We start from the raw sequence: 23,057 nt of genomic DNA, 5'->3' as shown, positions 1-23,057 counted from the left end.
GGTTAAGAGGTAATCAAAGCAGCCTCAGGTGCGAATATGCTACTGTACATTCACATAGTGACACAATATGCAAATCAATCCATTTATTGGGGAAACCCAATCAGTTTAGCAGTAAACCGATCAAACGTGTAAAAGAACTACTTTAAACAAAAAAATATAAATCTAGTGCCATCCAACATACAAAGTGAACTATTTGATACCGCGTGCAAACGGACTAATCTAAAAATGAAATATAGTAGCGAGTGAACAATCTTAACATAGCAAGCAAATTAATTTTAATGCACTTGAAATTATCCACTACCTAAGTAAACTCATGTAATTATTTTCTTCTATCTCGTCTGAAATATAAACACGGGATAAGGGCAGGATTACATTCCTTAAGTTTATAGAGCTTAACCACGAACGATTTAATATTTTGGAATTGTGCATTTTTTTGTTTACAACTAGTACATTTATCAGTGTTTGTAAAATAATCTATATACACCCAGAACAAAAAATCAATCATAATAACGGACGCCCCAAAATTATTTTTCAGTACAGCGTTTTTCCAACCTTGTGCTGTGCTCAATGCGGACGTGGTGCTCTGAATCTGTTAATGCAGTGCATGTAAGGGCAGCCTTCCAGTTACATTAGGTTATTCATTTACAGTACTTGGATTAACAAAGCAGAGGTTAATTACAGACAGCACGTCTGCCAACTCCAGCTACATTTTAATTAACTCAAGCCCGGAGGTCGTTCCTTACCTAGCAGAGGCGATTTTCTCCAGTAGCCATCTCTCACTTCAATGTAGTCATACCAGCAAAGACTGCTTTTGTACAGGTCCATTGTTGTGAAATTTAGGACAATCTGCAAGCAAAAAACAACAGAAAAAATATTTATGAAAATTGAAATTTAATTAGATTACTAATGATTGCATTTCAGATCCTGCCACAAGAGTACTTGTACCAAAGGGGCCACTGCTCTTCTACAAGGAAGGATTGCAATAAGAGATACTAGAGTTATTAAATGACTGGCATGGAGAATCTAAAACTAAACGACAACTGTTCATGATATACAATTATGATTTTCACCAGATTAAACACCAATACCCTATTCACACTGGAACATGACATATACAACTTCACATCATTCTCAGCACCAGACAACAGCAAACAACCCATCAGATGACCGCCCCACGCGATATTCAATCAAAGTTCTCAATTATTTACTTTAGTAGAAATGTACTCTTTCAGGAATCTGAAAATGAAAATGAATCTCCTGCCTTCGGGGGCATATACTGCATTCTAATGGATCACCGCACTAGTTGTAACATTTCTGCTTTATATCAAAAGCCCAGCAGCTCACAAAATTGCAACAATCATGAGCCAGGCAACACAGCTGATGTAAGGATGCTGGGCTTATGCAGGTCTTGAGAAGACAAGCGTCCTCTGCCAGGCATGATACCTACAATACAGGAAAGACACAGCATCTGGAATATCTGAACCTTTAAAACAATGCAGAACGCTTTCTGCAGAGCCTGAAAACATTTTTTGTAGACTGTATTTTTTACCAATAAACCTACACAGACCTCTGCAAACCTCCATAACAATATCATCACTCATGACCTTGGGGATAGCTATGCTGCTTACGTATTACAAGGGGGGCAGGTATCCTTTACTTATTACTGAAGAATAGCAGCTATTATTTCCATAACCACCTTTTCCAGATTTATCTGGCCCTTAAAGGGATAATAAAAACTGAAGAAATTGAGTTTGGCATACAAAGTATTTCCTCAAGCTTTTTTTAATTAGTACGAGTTGCAGTGCTGACCGGATCTAAAGAAGCACCAACAATCAGTGTGTGGGTGAATGTACTGTAACTGAGTAACAGCGCCCCAGTGGTGTACGCAAGATATAAGCTACTTAATGGTGAATGTCAATATTTTGGCCAGCCTGCTGGGAGTTCTCCTTGTGGCTAATCACCACATAGGACTTTGGAAACAGATTCAGGTGCAAGGAGAAAGCTTCATTTGAAGAGCTATCAAGGAAATTTGTGCCATTTTAAAAAGACCCTCAATCGGGGAGCTTAATATGATACTCATGATCAAGATTTGAGACGATCGGTTCTGCATTTCAAATTAAACAGAGCTCTGCTCACACCTATTATGTTGTCTTTATTGTCATACTACTCGTTCAGATGCACTCTTCCAGGCACTTGTAGTAGATAGGACCGTAATTTTACCAGTTATTATCAGTTCATGATTATTGAATGTGGAGTTGCACTATATTTGCGAGTGAATCATTTAAAAATAATGGCCAAAAATATTGGCCAATACAAGGATACAAACATTAAATTGCTGGAGGACATTTCCGTTATGGCAGGGTTAAAATAACCAACAATGAATATGTTTCCTCCTCGTGTGTGCTATACCCTTGTTGCAGGAGAAAGAGGGGGGTGAAGCTGGAAGAAACAGCTGGTGAATTAGAGTTGGGGTGGCAGAGAATGGGAGAGATTTAGGCAATAAACGCATCTCTGGCAATTACGGTGCATTATGGATTAACCATTGAGATGTTGAAATTGAACATGATTGCTACAAGAAAATGCAGATTGCTATATCCCACAAGACATTTTCCAAGTCAGTTGCTCTGAATGTCATTGCTGTTTTTGGGCAGCGTGACTTACTTAAACACACATTACGGATGGTCATAGCTGCCTACAGTTAGAATTAGAGATTATGAAATATTATCCACTTTTCCTCAAAAATAATTCTGTGCAAGATTGCTCTGGGACTCAACCTACAAGGTCACAGATACAGAAACTAAGGTACACACTCATTCGGACAGAGATGCAGACATACACTCATGCATACACATGCACACACACCCATTCACTCGCACACACACAAACAAATTGACAAACACATACACCTGCAAACACACACAGGAAAGCAAATGCAAGCAGAAGGAGATGGCTGTCAGAAAGTGGGTTATTATCGAGAAGGATGTGAGTCCTACCCAAATAATAAATCTTGAAATTCTGTAAGGTCAAACACACAGTTTCAATAATTTAAACCTGGACTCAGCCCTTTGTAACTTGGCTTAAGTCCGGAAAATGCATAAAGTATTTAGCAACATGCAAACAGTCAGAGATACAACGCAACTCAATCAAAATCACAGAAGAAGCATCTAGCCATTGCTCTGTCAGCCCTTCTCCTGTAAAGACGCCATGTAAAAACCACCATTGGGTACTGCACGTCCGTCCATATCTAACGACACAACGTAACCCTGCACTATAGTCTCTTCAGTGTCTACATTTTGGTTCCATCTATCAAAGACAAACTATCTTGACATCAGTAGCTTGTCTGTACTCAACTCTGTGGTTTCTGAGTAGTGCGAAGCCAGTCCTTTTGGCTACTGGATGACAATTACATCTGCAAAAGGCAATAACACTGCAATAAGTGGTTATGCTGAGATCTTACACATTAAATTCAGGCCAAGGTAGTGTGGGCTCTAAGAATCTAGGCCACTTGAATTATGCGATTGTGCAGCTGCGACGTTTTTCGCATAAATATAGATTTGTTGCATTTGCCACATAATCCATCATCTGATTAATAATCTGCAGATTTTAACAAAAAAATCGTTTGTATCTTAAAGAGTTCCAAAGTTATTAAAAATGCAACAACGCGTATTGCAGTCCAATGGAAGGCTGCCTGCAAAGGTTGACTAGTCAACTTTCTATTGCTTACTGCTATGTTTGGCTATTAGACTGTTACTAATTAGGTGCAACCAGTGCCCAAACAGTGTTAATCAGTGTAAAAATGACAAAATAACAAAGTAACATCATCCCAAAATGTACCGCATTATGACGCATATTTTGACCTTTCTTCCCACATAATTCACTTCAACCCTACACATAATTTGGCCCTCCCTGCTGCTTAATTCCTGTGGCCATGCTAGTAATAGATATTTAAAAATACCGCCACTCAGTTGGGGGGAGGGGCACTTTATCGACAATGGAAGGATGACAGCCTGAGTTAACCAGCGCAATTTGAACCTGAGACCATGAGCTCAAACACAACCCTGCAATGGAAGCATCAGTCCACTAAATCACCTGCTCATTTTTGGGGACAGGCAGTTATTTTCCCTCATCAGAATTTGACGCAGAGCAACCGAGAATCAACGCAAAAGAAGCAAAGGAGGAGGGAGAGAAAGACAGGACAACATGTGGAAAGGGGCACAGCAGGGATGAAAAGAACCTACATGTGCTGCTTAAAGCGCCAGGGCGTATCTGGTGATGGATTAAAGAGGCGGAATCAAGGCTACGCAGCCTTAGTACACCACGGCAGTGCTTAATTTGTAAATAAAAACGTGCGGGTGTCGAAAGCTCTCCTCTGAAACAAGCGGCTGTTGCATTTAAATGTGCGAGTACAGAATATTGAGGCAGCGTAATCCTAAAAAAAATGTAGGCTTCTTTAATCCATTCACAGCCACTCCCTGTCCTTTAGCTCACTCTTGCAGTTTTCTCTCCCTTTGTGAGGCTTTTTTGTTGTTCTCTTCCACCGTCTTCCCATATGTCTTTTGCTCGCAGTAAACGCTTGAGGCAGAAAAATATGTGCTGGCCCTCAAAAATAAGTGTTGGTGCTCCGCACCGGAAACAACAAGCACAAATTAAGCACTGCACCTCGGCATTCGACAGGGTGGGCCGCAGGTTTCTGAGCAGAGGTTTGGGTCCAGGCACTAATTCCTTTACAAATTAAGCCCTGTAGCACACTGTAAAGCACATGTATCCAAAGACTGAGCTGCATACTTCCGCCTGACTCAGTGCCGGGTTATAAGTAAATCTATAAATCTGCAACTCTAGAGGAAACATTTGCTATTGTACAGTAATTAACATTTCACACTGGAACTGTATCCTCCCAGGGGTGACTCCGGTATCAGCTGTGCTTGTCGATTAGCTGCATTCGGCACCAGACCTTGCCCTTTCTAGTAAGGAGGAAAGCAATGAACTGCAATTTTGAAGTTATTCCCAAACCACTAATGTGGACCACGGTTCATTCTCACAGCTTCCGACTACATAGTTCAGCATGGTTTCTTAAGGGGCCTATTTATAAAGCAATCCGGTGACAACATGCAGTAATTACTGACCTAAAACCAGAGTTAATATTGCATTTCAAATGCAATCCCTTACAAATAAGTGCGTTTGGGAACAGACAAGCAATCAGTTATGGAACACTGACTACCATATTAAAAAAGTAAGAAGTTGCGCAGTATGGATTTTTTGAGATTGTAATTTAATTTTGCGCCCTAAAATAGATGCTTACTCGTGAAATGTAAATAGCAATGTGTGGTCTGAAGTGTGTGTTTTAGGCCTGATTGTAAAGTATTTAGGTATATGTGACCCATATGTGGAGGCATTTTCAAGTGTTTTCCAGAAGAATGGCTGCTGTCGATTCAGGTCAGACATTTCCTGTTTCATGTGCCTTTTCAAATGTATATATGTATATCTGTAAATATTTCTGTATTATTTCAACCTAAATAGGCATCCACACACTTTCAGAATATCAGCAACAAAATAGATATCTTGACAGCTTTAAAAGAAAAGTTGTTAGAAAAGATTAAGAAGTCCTACTAGATTGGTTCTTCTAACCTTAATAGTTCCATCAGATTCTTACATATCTTTTGTTTCCTAAGCAGGGCATAAATTCCAGAAATGTTTGTAGAGGCAAATCAAAGATACATACGAAAAAATGGTCGCAAATTCAGATATCCTGATTCAAGCATACAAGGACTTAGAATCTGCACATATTTATGGCACACAAGAATTTTAGAACAATGGAAAATATGCTGGGATCAGATGTGTAGAAAAATTGGTTTAGCAAATATCCATTTATAATTTAATGCAAAAATACTGTTTCCCTAATCTCTGACATAAAAGCATCCCTCAAAGAGTTTCACTTTCTGGGCAGCCACTAGTTAAGGGAGTCCTAAGTAAAAAAAGTAACACCGTATTATATATAATTTATAACCTCCTCCATTTGGGGGCCTGCAAGCGATTTGGCATAGAAATGCTGCCTCTGCCACACCCCATCAACCACTGCCTGAATGACACCCATAAGAACCAATGATTTCAAAGCCTGCATGAAACACCTCACGTCCGCAAACCTACTCATAAAAGGGTTTACAATGGACTGGAACCCCGTAAAATGTATATATCTACTTTGTATTTTTAAAATGAAATACATATCGTTTAAAATATAACCCCATCGGTTTACCTTGATGAACAGTCCAGGAAACAAAGTAGCTAAGTCAAATTCTCGCCACAAATATTTTGCTCCAAACTGCGGTACTCTTTATCTCTTAAAACGTGCTTCGGACGGACAGCACATATACCCTGCTTAGGAACAGAGTTCGGGCTGAACCGCATAATGACTTTCCCTACTGTAGGATGTTGGCTCTGTATGCACTATTTCAAAGTAAGGAATAGTATGCACAGAGTCCAAGGGTTCCCCTTAGAGGTAAGACAGTGGCAAAAATAAATAATACTAATGCTCTATTTTGTGGTAGTGTGGTCGAGCAGTAGGCTTATCAAAGGAGTAGTGTTAAGCATTTGTTGTACATACACACAGGCAATAAATGAGGAACACACACTCAGAGATAAATCCAAGCCAATAGGTTTTGTTATAGAAAAATATATTTTCTTAGTTTATTTTAAGAACCACAGGTTCAAATTCTACATGTAATATCTCATTTGAAAGGTATTGCAGGTAAGTACTTTAGGAACTTTGAATCATTACATTAGCATGTATACTTTTCACATAAAACACAATATGCTGTTTTAAAAGTGGACACAGTGCAATTTTCACAGTTCCTGGGGAGGTAAGTTTTTGTCAGGTAAGTAAATCACTTACAAGTCTCAGGTTTGGGTCCAAGGTAGCCCACCGTTGGGGGTTCAGAGCAACCCCAAAGTTATCACACCAGCAACTCAGGGCCGGTCAGGTGCAAAGGTCAAAGAGGTGCCCAAAACACATAGGCTATAATGGAGAGAAGGGGGTGCCCCGGTTCCAGTCTGCCAGCAGGTAAGTACCTGCGTCTTCGGAGGGCAGACCAGGGGGGTTTTGTAGGGCACCGGGGGGGACACAAGTCCACACAGAAAGTACACCCTCAGCAGCGCGGGGGCGGCCGGGTGCAGTGTGCAAACAAGCGTCGGGTTTCCTTTAGTTTTCAATGGGAGACCAAGGGGTCTCTTCAGCGATGCAGGCAGGCAAGGGGGGGGCTCCTCGGGGTAGCCACCACCTGGGCAAGGGAGAGGGCCTCCTGGGGGTCACTCCTGCACAGAAGTTCCGTTTCTTTAGGGGCTGGGGGCTGCGGGTGCAGGGTCTTTTCCAGCCGTCGGGAAATAAAGTTCAGACAGTCGCGGTCAGGGGGAGCCTGGGGATTCCCTCTGCAGGCGTCGCTGTGGGGGCTCAGGGGGGGCAACTTTGGTTACTCACAGTCGTAGAGTCGCCGGAGGGTCCTCCCTGAGTTGGTTGTTCCCCACCAGTCGAGTCGGGGTCGCCGGGTGCAGTGTTGCAAGTCTCACGCTTCTTGCGGGGATTGCAGGGGTCTTTAAATCTGCTCCTCTGTAACAAAGTCGCAGTTCTTTTGGAGCAGTGCCGCTGTCCTCGGGAGTTTCTTGGTCTCTTGGAAGCAGGGCAGTCCTCTGAGGATTCAGAGGTCGCTGGTCCTGGAGAAAGCGTCGCTGGAGCAGGGTTCTTTAGAAGGCAGGAGACAGGCCGGTAGGACTGGGGCCAAAGCAGTTGGTGTCTTCTTTCTTCTTCTGCAGGGGTTTTCAGCTCAGCAGTCTTCTTCTTCGGTAAGTTGCAGGAATCTAAATTCTTAGGTTCAGGGAAGCCCTTAAATACTAAATTTAAGGGCGTGTTTAGGTCTGGGGGGTTAGTAGCCAATGGCTATGCGGTGCTGGCACAAAGGGGTGAGCCTTTGAGGCTCACCGCCAGGTGTGACAGCCCCTGCCTGGGGGAGGTGTTAGCATCTCCACCCAGTGCAGGCTTTGTTACTGGCCTCAGAGTGACAAAGGCACTCTCCCCATGGGGCCAGAAACATGTCTCTAGTGTGGCAGGCTGCTGGAACCAGTCAGCCTACACAGATAGTTGGTTAAGGTTTCAGGGGACACCTCTAAGGTGCCCTCTGGGGTGTATTTTACAATAAAATGTACACTGGCATCAGTGTGCCTTTATTGTGCTGAGAAGTTTGATACCAAACTTCCCAGTTTTCAGTGTAGCCATTATGGTGCTGTGGAGTTTGTGTAAAACAGACTCCCAGACCATATACTCTTATGGCTACCCTGCACTTACAATGTCTAAGGTATTGCTTAGACACTGTAGGGGCACAGTGCTCATGCACTGGTGCCCTCACCTATGGTATAGTACACCCTGCCTTAGGGCTGTAAGGCCTGCTAGAGGGGTGACTTATCTATACCTGCATAGGCAGTGAGAGGCTGGCATGGCACCCTGAGGGGAGTGCCATGTCGACTTACTCGTTTTGTTCTCACCAGCACACACAAGCTGGCAAGCAGGGTGTCTGTGCTGAGTGAGGGGTCTCCAGGGTGGCATAAGATATGCTGCAGCCCTTAGAGACCTTCCTTGGCATCAGGGCCCTTGGTACCAGGGGTACCATTTACAAGGGACTTATCTGGATGCCAGGGGGTGCCAATTGTGGATACAAAAGTACAGGTTAGGGAAAGAACACTGGTGCTGGGGCCTGGTTAGCAGGCCTCAGCACACTTTCAAATCAAAACATAGCATCAGCAAAGGCAAGAAGTCAGGGGGTAACCATGCCAAGGAGGCATTTCCTTACACAACCACCCCCCCAAACGAAAGAGGATGAGACTAACCTTTCCCAAGAGAGTCTTCATTTTCTAAGTGGAAGAACCTGGAAAGGCCACCTGCATTGGCATGGGCAGTCCCAGGTCTGTGTTCCACTATAAAGTCCATTCCCTGTAGGGAGATGGACCACCTCAACAGTTTTGGATTTTCACCTTTCATTTGCATCAGCCATCTGAGAGGTCTGTGGTCAGTTTGAACTACAAAGTGAGTACCAAAGAGGTATGGTCTCAGCTTCTTCAGGGACCAAACCACAGCAAAGGCCTCCCTCTCAATGGCACTCCAACGCTGCTCCCTGGGGAGTAACCTCCTGCTAATGAAAGCAACAGGCTGGTCAAGGCCATCATCATTTGTTTGGGACAGAACTGCCCCTATCCCATGTTCAGAGGCATCTGTCTGCACAATGAACTGCTTGGAGTAATCTGGAGCTTTTAGAACTGGTGCTGTGCACATTGCTTGTTTCAGGGTGTCACAGGCCTGTTGGCATTCTACAGTCCAGTTTACCTTCTTGGGCATTTTCTTGGAGGTGAGTTCTGTGAGGGCTGTCACTATGGATCCATATCCCTTCACAAACCTCCTGTAATACCCAGTCAAGCCAAGGAATGCCCTGACTTGAGTCTGGGTTTTTGGAGCTGCCCAGTCCAGAATAGTCTGGATCTTGGGCTGGAGTGGCTGAACTTGGCCTCCACCTACAAGGTGTCCCAAGTAAACCACAGTTCTGTGCCCTATCTGGCATTTGGATGCCTTGATAGAGAGGCCTGCTGATTGCAGAGCCTTCAAAACCTTCCTCAGGTGGACCAGGTGATACTGCCAGTTGGAGCTAAAGACAGTAATATCATCAAGATAAGCTGCACTAAAGGACTCCAACCCAGCGAGGACTTGATTCACCAACCTTTGGAAGGTGGCAGGGGCATTCTTTAACCAAAGGGCATAACAGTAAACTGATAATGCCCATCAGGTGTGGAGAGTGCTGTCTTTTCTTTTGCTCCAGGTGCCATTTTGATTTACCAGTACCCTGCTGTTAAGTCAAAGGTACTTAAGAATTTGGCAGCACCTAATTTGTCTATCAGTTCATCAGCTCTAGGAATGGGATGGGCATCTGTCTTGGTGACAGAATTGAGTCCTCTGTAGTCCACACAAAACCTCATCTCTCTCTTTCCATCTTTGGTGTGAGGTTTGGGGACTAAGACCACTGGGCTAGCCCAGGGGCTGTCAGAGTGCTCAATTACTCCCAATTCCAGCATCTTATGGACTTCCACCTTGATGCTTTCCTTAACTTGGTCAGACTGTCTGAAAATTTTGTTTTTGACAGGCAGGCTGTCTCCTGTGTCCACATCATGGGTACACAGTTATGTCTGACCAGGGGTTAGGGAAAAGAGCTCAGCAAACTGCTGCAGGACCTTCCTACAGTCAGATTGCTGTTGGCTAGAGAGGGTGTCTGAATAGATCACTCCATCCACTGAGCCATCTTTAGGGTTTGATGAGAGGAGGTCAGGGAGAGGTTTGCTCTCAGCTTCCTGGTCCTCATCTGTTTCCATCAACAGATTCACATCAGCCCTATCATGGAAGAGTTTTAGGCGGTTCACATGGATCACCCTCTTGGGGGTCCTGCTAGTGCCTAGGTCCACCAGGTAGGTGACCTGAATCTTCTTCTCTAGCACTGGGTAAGGGCCACTCCATTTGTCCTGGAGTGCCCTGGGAGCCACAGGCTCCAAAACCCAGACTTTCTGCCCTGGTTGAAATTCAACCATTGCAGCCTTTTGGTCATACCAAAACTTCTGGAGCTGTTGGCTGGCCTCAAGGTTTTTACTTGCCTTTTCCATGTACTCTGCCATCCTTGAGCGAAGGCCAAGTACATAGTCCACTATGTCTTGTTTAGGCTCATGAAGAGGTCTCTCCCAACCTTCTTTCACAAGAGCTAGTGGTCCCCTTACAGGGTGGCCAAACAGAAGTTCAAAGGGTGAGAACCCTACTCCCTTCTGAGGCACCTCTCTGTAAGCGAAAAGCAGACATGGCAAGATGTCATCCCATCTCCTTTTGAGTGTTTCTGGGAGCCCCATGATCATGCCCTTTAATGTCTTGTTGAATCTCTCAACAAGGCCATTAGTTTGTGGATGATAGGGTGTAGTGAATTTATAAGTCACTCCACACTCATTCCACATGTGTTTCAGGTATGCTGACATGAAGTTAGTACCTCTGTCAGACACCACCTCCTTAGGGAAGCCCACTCTGGTAAAGATACCAATGAGGGCCTTGGCTACTGCAGGGGCAGTAGTCGACCTAAGGGGAATAGCTTCAGGATACCTAGTAGCATGATCCACTACTACTAGTATGTACATATTTCCTGAGGCTGTGGGAGGTTCAAGTGGACCCACTATGTCCACACCCACTCTTTCAAAGGGGACCCCCACCACTGGAAGTGGAATGAGGGGGGCCTTTGGATGTCCACTTGTCTTACCAGTGGCTTGACAGGTGGTGCAGGAGACACAAAACTCCTTAACTTTCTGGGACATGTTGGGCCAGTAGAAGTGGCTGACTAGTCTCTCCCACGTCTTGGTTTGTCCCAAATGCCCAGCAAGGGGAATATCATGGGCTAAGGTCAGTATGAACTCTCTGAACGCGTGAGACACTACCACTCTCCTAGTGGCACCAGGTTTGGGATCTCTTGCCTCAGTGTACAGGAGCCCATCTTCCCAATAGACCCTATGTGTTCCAGTTTTCTTGTCATTGGACTCTTCAGCAGCTTGCTGCCTAAGGCCTTCAAGAGAGGGACAGGTTTCTTGCCCCTTACACAACTGCTCCCTTGAGGGTCCCCCTGGGCCTAAGAGCTCAACCTGATAAGGTCCTAACTCCATAGGCTCAGTTCCCTCAGAGGGCAGAACTTCTTCCTGAGAAGAGAGGTTCTCTTTTTGTTGTTGTGTTGCAGCTGGTTTCCCAGCTGACTTTCCTTTCCTCTTGGTAGGCTGGGCCCTTTTTCCAGACTCCAGCTCTACTTTTTCACCCTGTGCCTTGCACTGTGCCCTTGTCTTGACACACACCAGTTCAGGGATACCCAGCATGGCTGCATGGGTTTTCAGTTCTACCTCAGCCCATGCTGAGGACTCCAGGTCATTTCCAAGCAAACAGTCTACTGGGATATTTGAGGAGACCACCACCTGTTTCAGGCCATTGACCCCTCCCCACTCTAAAGTTACCATATCCATGGGATGTACTTTAGTCTGATTGTCAGCATTGGTGACTGGATAAGTTTGTCCAGCCAGGTATTGACCAGGGGAAAACAGTTTCTCTGTCACCATGGTGACACTGGCACCTATATCCCTCAGGCCTTCTACACTTGTCCCATTAATTAAGAGCTGCTGCCTGTATTTTTGCATGTTAGGAGGCCAGACAGCCAGTGTGGCTAAATCCACCCCACCCTCAGAGACTAATGTAGCTTCAGTGTGACACCTGATTTGCTCTGGGCACACTGTTGATCCCACTTGGAGACTAGCCATTCCAGTGTTAGCTGGAGTGGAGTTAGAAGTGGTACTTTTCTTGGGACAGGCCTTGTCTCCAGTTTGGTGTCCAGGCTGATTACAGCTACGACACCAGGCCTTTTTGGGATCAATGTTTTTACCCTTGTACCCAAAATTGTTTTGTGAAGAGGCTCTGGGCCCACCCTCCTGTACAGGTTTTTGGGGGCCTGAAGAAGACTCTTTACTATTTTTGTTTTTGGATGTCTCAACACCTTTCCCCTGGGGAGGCTTTGTGACCCCTTTCTTTTGGTCACCCCCTGTGGAAGTCCTGGTCACCCTAGTCTTGACCCAATGGTCCGCCTTCTTTCCCAATTCTTGGGGAGAAATTGGTCCTAGGTCTACCAGATGCTGATGCAGTTTATCATTTGAACAATTACTTAACAGGTGTTCTTTCACAAATAAATTGTACAGCCCATCATAATTATTAACACCACTGCCTTGAATCCAACCATCCAGTGTTTTCACTGAGTAGTCCACAAAATCAACCCAGGTCTGGCTCGAGGTTTTTTGAGCCCCCCTGAATCTAATCCTATACTCCTCAGTGGAAAATCCAAAGCCCTCAATCAGGGTTCCCTTCATGAGGTCATAAGATTCTGCATCTTTTCCAGAGAGTGTGAGGAGTCTATCCCTACACTTTCCAGTGAACATTTCCCAAAGGAGAGCACCCCAGTGAGATTTGTTCACTTTTCTGGTTACACAAGCCCTCTCAAAAGCTGTGAACCATTTGGTGATGTCATCACCATCTTTATATTTAGTTACAATCCCTTTAGGGATTTTCAACATGTCAGGAGAATCTCTGACCCTAGTTATGTTGCTGCCACCATTGATGGGACCTAGGCCCATCTCTTGTCTTTCCCTTTCTATGGCTAGGATCTGTCTTTCCAAAGCCAATCTTTTGGCCATCCTGGCTAACTGGATGTCCTCTTCACTGGAGTTATCCTCAGTGTTTTCAGATGTGCTGGTCCCCCCTGTGAGGGAAACAGCATCTCTGACTAGTATATTTGGAGTCAGGGCTTGAGCAGCCCTGTTCTCCCTAAGTAGGACTGGAGGGGGGGAATACTCCGCCAAGTCACTATCTTCATCCTTTGTGTTGCCATCCTCAGAGGGGTTGGCTTTTTCAAACTCTGCCAAAAGCTCCTGGAGCTGTAGTTTGGAAGGTCTGGAGCCCATTGTAATTTTCTTTATTTTGCAGAGTGACCTTAGCTCCCTCATCTTAAGATGGAGGTAAGGTGTGAGGTCGAGTTCCTCCACATTCATCTCTGCACTAGACATTATGCTTCTAAAAGGTGGAATACTTTTTAAGACTCTAAAACTAGTTCTAGGTTCTAATTCAAACTTTCACAAAACTTTTAAACTCTAAAAGGAATGCTAAACAGGGACTAAAACAAGGCCCTAGCAGGACTTTTAAGAATTTAGAAAAATAGTTCAAATTGCAAAAATCAATTTCTAATGACAATTTTTGGAATTTTTCATGTGATCAGGTATTGGCTGAGTAGTCCAGCAAATGCAAAGTCTTCTACCCCACCGCTGATCCACCAATGTAGGAAGTTGGCTATGTATGCACTATTTCAAAGTAAGGAATAGTATGCACAGAGTCCAAGGGTTCCCCTTAGAGGTAAGATAGTGGCAAAAAGAGATAATACTAATGCTCTATTTTGTGGTAGTGTGGTCGAGCAGTAGGCTTATCAAAGGAGTAGTGTTAAGCATTTGTTGTACATACACACAGGCAATAAATGAGGAACACACACTCAGAGGCAATTCCAGGCCAATAGGTTTTTGTTATAGAAAAATATCTTTTCTTAGTTTATTTTAAGAACCACAGGTTCAAATTCTACATGTAATATCTCATTTGAAAGGTATAGCAGGTAAGTACTTTAGGAACTTTGAATAATCACAATAGCATATACACTTGTTACATAAAACACATATAGCTATTTTAAAAGTGGACACAGTGCAATTTTCACAGTTCCTGGGGGAGGTAAAGTAATGTTAGTTCTTGCAGGTAAGTAAACCACCTACGGGGTTCAGATTGGGGTCCAAAGTAGCCCACCGTTGAGGGTTCAGAGCAAACCCAAAGTCACCACACCAGCAGCTCAGGGCCGGTCAGGTGCAGAGTTCAAAGTGGTGCCCAAAACACATAGGCTTCAATGGAGAAGGGGGTGCCCCGGTTCCAGTCTGCCAGCAGGTAAGTACCCGCGTCTTCGGAGGGCAGACCAGGGGGGTTTTGTAGGGCACCGGGGGGGACACAAGTCCACACAGAAAGTACACCCTCAGCGGCACTGGGGCGGCCAGGTGCAGAGTGCAAACACGCTTCGGGTTTTCAATAGGTTTCAATGGGAGACCAAGGGGTCTCTCTAGCGATGCAGGCAGGCAAGGGGGGGGCTCCTCGGGGTAGCCACCACCTGGGCAAGGGAGAGGGCCTCCTGGGGGTCACTCCTGCACTGGAGTTCCGATCCTTCAGGTCCTGGGGGCTGCGGTGCAGGGTCTTTTCCAGGTGTTGGGATCTTAGAGTCAGGCAGTCGCGGTCAGGGGGAGCCTCGGGATTCCCTCTGCAGGCGTCGCTGTGGGGGGTCAGGGGGACAACTTTGGTTACTCACAGTCTCGGAGTCGCCGGGGGGTCCTCCCTGTAGCGTTGTTTCTCCACCAGTCGAGTCGGGGTCGCCGGGTGCAGTGTTGCAAGTCTCACGCTTCTTGCGGGGATTGCAGGGGTCTTTAAATCTGCTCCTCTGGAAACAAAGTTGCAGTCTTTGTTGAACAGGGCCGCTGTTCTCAGGAGTTTCTTGATCTTTTGGAAGCAGGGCAGTCCTCTGAGGATTCAGAGGTCGCTGGTCCTAGGGAAAGCGTCGCTGGAGCAGTTTTCTTCTGAAGGAGGGAGACAGGCCGGTATGGCTGGGGCCAAAGCAGTTGGTGTCTCCGTCTTCTCTGCAGGGGTTTTTCAGCTCAGCAGTCCTCTTCTTCGTAAGCTGCAGGAATCTGATTTCCTAGGTTCAGGGGAGCCCCTAAATACAGAATTTAGGGGTGTGTTTAGGTCAGGGAGGGTAGTAGCCAATGGCTACTAGCCCTGAGGGTAGCTACACCCTCTTTGTGCCTCCTCCCAAGGGGAGGGGTTCACATTCCTATCCCTATTGGGGGGATTCTCCATCTGCAAGATGGAGGATTTCTAAAAGTCAGAGTCACTTCAGCTCAGGTTGCCTTAGGGGCTGTCCTGACTGGTCAGTGACTCCTCCTTGTTTTTCTCATTATCTCCTCTGGCCTTGCCGCCAAAAGTGGGGCCGCCAAAAGTGGGGCCGGAGGGGGCGGGCAACTCCACTAGCTGGAATGCCCTGTGGTGCTGGAACAAAGGGGGTGAGCCTTTGAGGCTCACCGCCAGGTGTTACAGCTCCTGCAAGGGGGAGGTGATAGCATCTCCACCCAGTGCAGGCTTTGTTACTAGCCACAGAGTGACAAAGGCACTCTCCCCATGTGGCCAGCAACATGTCTCGAGTGTGGCAGGCTGCTAAAACCAGTCAGCCTACACAGGTAGTTGGTTAAGGTTTCAGGGGGCACCTCTAAGGTGCCCTCTGGGGTGTATTTTACAATAAAATGTACACTGGCATTAGTGTGCATTTATTGTGCTGAGAAGTTTGATACCAAACTTCCCAGTTTTCAGTGTAGCCATTATGGTGCTGTGGAGTTCGTGTTTGACAGACTCCCAGACCCTATACTTTTATGGCTACCCTGCACTTACAATGTCTAAGGTTTGGCTTAGACACTGTAGGGGTACAGTGCTCATGTACTGGTGCCCTCACCCATGGTATAGTGCACCCTGCCTTATGGCTGTAAGGCCTGCTAGAGGGGTGACTTATCTATACTGCATAGGCAGTGTGAGGTTGGCATGGCACCCTGAGGGGAGTGCCATGTCGACTTACTCGTTTTGTCCTCACCAGCACACACAAGCTGGCAAGCAGTGTGTCTGTGCTGAGTGAGGGATCCCCAGGGTGGCATAAGATATGCTGCAGCCCTTAGAGACCTTCCCTGGCATCTGGGCCCTTGGTACCAGGGGTACCAGTTACAAGGGACTTACCTGGATGCCAGGGTGTGCCAATTGTGTAAACAAAAGTACAGGTTAGGGAAAGAACACTGGTGCTGGGGCCTGGTTAGCAGGCCTCAGCACACTTTCAAATCAAAACATAGCATCAGCAAAGGCAAAAATTCAGGGGGTAACCATGCCAAGGAGGCATTTCCTTACATTAGATTACTATCATACTTCACTGTAAGTCAGTCACTGCAAAAAGGTAAATTGCAATTTTAATTCCATTCTGAAACCAATATTATGACACTAAAGTTTATCCATAAATTCTCTGAGTGTTCGGCCAAGAAAGAAACTGTCTAGAAGTAATGGGGATTTATGAAGGGTCAAAGAGAGGTAATATATAACTTGCTGCTGTTGTTTATCCCCTCTTTTGTACCCAAGGACACATAAACTTTGATTGATAAAATGTCCAACACCACTGTGAAAAAAACAGTTTCTTCATGACTTGAAACTTATGCATGGTCAAATGCTCAGTCATGTCAGGTATTATAATGAGATATCAAAATATAACCATCCACATGATTTGAGCTTGAGATGGATATAAGGATTACCACCACCACTCAAATATTTTGACAGATGTCAACCAAATGGTGAATGGTGCAAGAGACTAATGAGGTAACCATGAATGGATCAAGCTGGGAAGATTTTGATGGGCCATTCGCCTTAATATTAGTATGGCACCATGGCATCTAAGAAGGCACTGACTGAGGTATGAAATTACTTTAAAATAACTGACAATATCATTTTTCATACATTTTCCCCACTCATGGAACTATGACTGTGCTCAAGTTTTATGAAGAAGAATTTTACATAAATCAAGCACTTTAATTTATAATATCAACATGGACACATGGGAGTTGTTGATGACTTGAAATATGTGAAGGTGGTCTTTGTGTTGATTATATAAATGTAATCATAAGGAATGGGTGTGTTAAAGTCCTTTCCTGCTGAGTTTGAACATGACTAATGGTTTTGGCACCATGTGTTTTACTAACCTTTTTACATCTAGTGCAACATGCAGGTATTTTCTGGGGATGTTTGCTGAAATGAACAATTTTAAAGCCTGTAACGCATGGTCTTTACCCCGCAAGATGTTACCATGCATGCCATTACCAAGCAGGTAAGTAGCACACAGGCCTTTTTTTTGGTATTTTACCCTGCAGTACTTTGTCACGTAGGTGAGTATATTTTGTAAAATGACATAATAATTGATCAATACACACAGACCTTTTCTGACTAATCAAAAGATCTCTGGCATAGTGCCCCCTTGTGGGGCCCGTTGGGCACTGCAGTCCCAGCCCAATGAGGAGCAGGCCCAATGATGAAGCATGCCACCTTTGGGTGGGTGAGGGCTTGTGCTCCTTTGAGAAGACACTCCTAGTGACTGATGGTGTTCATGGTACTTAATACATTTCCTTGAACTTAACATGAGAACAGTATACTCTATTTATTTATTGTACTATACAGGAGATTGTATACTGAACCGTAAAAATCTCTGTGCCGTCCAACATTTAAGATAGTATAAGGTTTCCACTGGAAGTGTACTCTTCATGTAGAAAGTATGTTGCTTAGAGCTATTCTAAAATGTTTCCAATATTGGAGGTGTATTGTACAGTTCAGCAGACATGCAATGTTGGCAAAGTTAGGAAAAATGGAAACATATCTCCTTGTAACCGCCTGCTTCATCTGTGCTCCTTGTTAGCAGATAGGGCATTGTGTGAAAGCCGTAGGTGAAATCCCTGTAGCCTGTATTGTTGGCTTGTGACCACAACAGACGCAGCCCTACTGTACTAATCTAAGCTTTTCAACAAAGCATTTATCAAGCACTCAATCATAACAATTTGAATACAAACAAAGGTACAGTTGGCTACAATAATATACAATCCCTTCTAAGAGTGTCAAGCTGGGATTGGCATTGCCCAGGTGTCAATCATGGGACACCACTGACACAAAGAAATGCAAAGCAATGCAAAGTGCTAAATGTGTTACTTTACAGACTGCTTTCCAGCACAAAAACAGATTTCCGCTGGAAAGTAAATGGCTTATCAACACTTCTGAGTTGCCTCACTTTTTGTGACTTTGCACTGGCAAAAAGTGCTGGTATATTTGCCCTTTGTATGTATCCTGTGAAGCAAGATCCCTTTACAGAAAGACTGGAGGTCAGATACAATTCTGCTACAGTCAATAATACTCTGACTGCATTTTCTCTTGGACAATTTCTTCTTGTCTAATATCAGTGAGACTGAGATGTAACTATTGCTTCCTCTTCAGTACGATGCTAATCCTAATGTTGCTATAAATATCAACGAACAAAACATAATATCTGTTTATTTGGTTGCAAAAGAGACTTGCAGCAGCTACTGTTTCCCGCACAGATAAGCTGGCATCAGCCTCAGTAAACGCCAAAGAAGCAGAAGTGTTAGGAAATTAATCCGTCGACAGAAATGCACTTCTACAGTTCCATATTGTACTCATGGTACTTTTTCCATTTCTACCAAGCAGGATTTCGGTTTTTGGAGACACCGAGTTAAAAATGGCACAACAGCAGCAAGGAATGAGCCTGAATACTTAAGCTGTATATTTTGCAACTCTGCAGAATTGATGACTTCTGGAGACAAGGCAGATCAACAGTTCAAGGGGACAGGATGGCCGCAGGTCTCCGGAGAAAAACAATTAATGAGCATTTGTCAGCACAATTAGGAAAGTATTGGCTACCTAAGCAAATCTTGCAGTGCCACTGCAGATTCAATTACAATAACATATCTTCCCTCACATTACCTGGGACACACTGTTGACTATACTATTATGGGGTGTTAGTGCAGAAATAGTTCCAGCTTTTTCTTTCTTTCCAAATCGAAAGTTTCATGTGAGCGGTATTACCTATACCATAGGATTGCTTACAGTTTAATGTATACACGTTCACCACATCCGAATCCCACAGTCGTAAAAAACAAAATAAAACACACATTATATCAGTGTAAAGAAACATATTATCTAGCACCACCAGTGGGCACATACTAAAATACTAAGTACAGAGCAAGGGATCCAAGGCTGAAGGAAAGTAAGCTGGGGAGAAGTTTTGTTTGTGGAAGGAGAAAATGATGAGAAGTGTGTGTTTTCTCCATAGATTTCTTTTCCACCAATTTGATCTAACTCCCAATTCCATGAAAAATAAATGGAAAAGCGGATACAACTTTGAAATGTATTGTGTCAAAATGTGAATGGAAGTATCTAGCAGATGAATTAATGATATCAGTTTTGTCTCATAGAGTTGTAATCTACCTGCAAATATCCTGCATCCTTACTTTTTGGAAAACCGAGTTGCGCTAAGATAACTGTGTTTAATGTTGTTGTGCATGAGGCCCAACTTCTTGGAAAAGGTCCCTCTGGAGATTCAGACTGGCCTATCCAGGAATAAGGCAGTGCTCGAAGGTTGGTCTGATAGATCAGTGTGTGGCCATGCATTTTAGCTATTTGTGAGATGATTTTATGCTCTGATGGGCTGGGTTTTACTGTTGACTTCTCTGACATTACCACAAAAATTGTCTGCACCAAGCACAAACGCATGCAGTCTTCCATACCTTTCAAAACACCAATACTGCTGGGCTTTAAAACTTTAAACCTGCCCTCAATGGCAAATGTGGGACACTTTTTTAGCTACCTGATTCGCTGATGGGCACCACTTTTAAACTGGGGCCTGAGCCTGTTTTCTGTCCCAGGCCGACCCTGTCACCTCGGGCCTTCCTCAACTATATGAATAATGCATTAATGGAAAGTCCCATTAGGCTTTTTATAACTGGCACTTTTGGTACTTTTTATTGGGGCTTCTGCTTGGAAATGGGTTGGAAAACCTCTGAACTAGTCCATTAAAAGCTCATCTCTTTTTGTTCTCCGCTAAGAATAAAATAAGTTCATAAATTACCAGTATGTTTCCGAATCATACATTTTAAAATCTGATTTTAGTTAATTTTATTTAATACTATACATCAGCACTTTCAAAGTGCTATTGGGAACTTTAAACAAGTCTGAACAACAAACAAATTTGCATAACACGTTGTGATTTGAAAATGTATATGAACTAACATAGAATATTGAGAAGTATATTGCATGAAGTAAACTTAGTTAAGAGTTAACTAAGCATGACTTATTATGTCCCTTATATTATGTCTCCTAGCGGAGGTCCTCATTCCTTTGCCAGTAGGAATCAGGAAGGTAACTAATGATAATAAGTCCTGTCATAGCAGTCGGTCTGGTTGACAATTAAAAGTGCCTTATCCATTGCTGTGAGTTTAGGCACTACATAATTTATCATACAAACACAGTGCCTTTCATCCTTGCACGCATGAACCCATTCATCTACCCACTGACACATTTTAGTATTCTCCTACACACTTAATACACAATATAACACAGCCACTAATTAAAAAAGAATATAGAAGATAAATAAAAAGAATACAAGTAGAAAAAGTTTTTTTTAAATTCACCTAGATGTCGTGGGTATATGTTTGCAACTAAAAATTTAAACAAATATAAGAAAGCACTGGTTGACCATCTTGGGATGGTTTTGCACGTGAAGCATCACTGATTTAAAGTTTCAACAAGGCCACCACATTTAGAAGCAACATTTTGGCCATACTGGAATCATTAAACAATGATGCATTGTGAACAATACCTTTCAAAGATGACCTGGCATTAAACACCTTTCACAGCTTCCTTGGCATGGTATTGTTCATCGTATCATTGTTATACCAGTCCAAGATGGTCAACACGTTGCCAGCATAAGACGGCTATCTTGGAATAGTAAAAATAACAATAAACTATGGACAGTACCCTTTCAAGATGGCCACTTGGTTTAAACACAGCAACTGTGTGGGGTGAGGCATACTGCAGATGAAATGAGCGGCCCTGTTGCTCTGACTAGTGAACTGCTGGGAGCTCGAAAAAAAATGAACAAATACATAGTTAATAAATGAAACTGGATCTACAAAAGGAGAAAATTAAAAACTAAAGGGCTGGCCCCTAAAACACTGGCACCGAAGCACACTCTTTTTCAGGTGGATGTGCTAACTGATCAGGTTAAATGACATTACTCACAGGACAATACAGTCAGGTAATGACGTTGGCTGAGCTACTCCACCCTGCACAATCATTTACTCCCAGGAGTTGTTAGAGAGGTTATCATCACAAAAAGCCTTGCCTCCTGTGGTCATCTATGAAATCTCATGTAACCATATTACTGTCAGTGGGCTTCAATATCGTGTAGTAACAATCTCCTTTAAAGGCCTATTGGCTGTAACATATGATTCTCACTATAAATAAGTACAGTCTAGTGTTTTTGCTATAGCTTTCAGACTAAAAAGATATGATTAATAGTACTTGATATAACTTTTCCCAGCCAGGCCTATAGCCTTTACAATTGGGTTGCCACTATAATCAACTTGTGACTATAAAGCAGCCAGCAGGCATACAGGCATACAATTCCAAATAAGTACATAATTATATCTGGTAAAATAATATACAACCCCTCTCAAGAGGTCATAAAAGGGATTTTTACAGTGCAAAATTTCAAACCCCAAAGTGTATTACATTGTGCAATGAATACAACATTCTTACGTACTGTGTTGATCTATGAGAGTCCATAAAACAAAATACCTGTAATCATGCTTTAACAAAGGGTAATAATAATTAATTTTTAATGGCCTATTGACTTTAACTTTTCTCAATAACATAGTTGGTTTATTGCCTTTGGTAAAACGTTTCATAATAAACACATCATATTTATGACATCCGAAGTAACGTTTCTCTATTAATCAATTAGGTGTATAACCATTATTGTTGGCTTGTCACTATAACAAACAGAATCCTACTGTAATAATGTAAGCTTTTCCACAAGGCAGTCGTCAAGCATACAGTCATATATTTGAAAACATACAAAATTACATTTAGAATAGCAATCTATAATGCCTCATAAGAGTGTCAAAGAAGTATTATCACACTGCAAATCTTCTCCCTCCAGAGTTTGTAAGAGAGAGTAACCACACAAAATAATCTTGCCTACTCTGTTAATCTATATGATACGGCTAACAAAATATTTGTTTACAGACTTTAACACAGAGTAATAACAGTCCACCCACCAAGGCCCCCTTTTAACATATGCTTTGCACTATAAATAATTCTGTCCTACTGCTTTTGTCATAACTTGTCATAGTAAATAGGTCGGATCTATGATACCATCCATATCTTTTCACAATGAACCAATCAAGCTATAGCCATGTTCCCTGGATTGTCATTGTGGCCAACTTAGGCCTTCTGTATGGAGCATAAGGTTTCTCAGAAGGCAAAACAGCCCTGGCTTTCAGCACCTCTGCCCATTCATAATCTTGTAGAGAGGACGATTCACATGTGGATGGAGCCTCGGCCCCTCTTCTCAGTGCTTTTCTTAAAGCTCTTTTTCTAGAGAACAAATAAGGTCAAGTGACAGCTATGTGGTTAAACAAGCCCTAAAATGGTGAAACTCAATAGTTCAAGAGCATCCTTATTGATAAACCTTTTACCTTAATTTTAAAAACGTTACACAATGACTATGTTTTTGATATTGCTGGAAAGGAAATAA

The 23,057-nt window shown here is 43.4% G+C and overlaps 1 protein-coding gene across 1 annotated transcript in view; it reads right to left on the bottom strand.

Annotated features, from left to right (window-relative positions):
* The window catches only part of TLL1 (tolloid like 1), a 519,202-nt gene that overhangs the window by 343,930 nt on the left and 152,215 nt on the right, over positions 1-23,057 (bottom strand). The window contains exon 10 of the mRNA XM_069243956.1: positions 744-846. Coding sequence (XP_069100057.1) covers positions 744-846 — 103 coding nt within the window. The remainder of the gene's footprint in view (positions 1-743; positions 847-23,057) is intronic.

Source organism: Pleurodeles waltl, chromosome 1_2, assembly GCF_031143425.1.
Source record: "Pleurodeles waltl isolate 20211129_DDA chromosome 1_2, aPleWal1.hap1.20221129, whole genome shotgun sequence".
Classification (NCBI taxonomy): Eukaryota; Metazoa; Chordata; class Amphibia; order Caudata; family Salamandridae; genus Pleurodeles; species Pleurodeles waltl.
The sequence above is the reverse complement of the archived record's forward strand: the minus strand, read 5'-3'. Positions and strand labels throughout refer to the sequence as shown.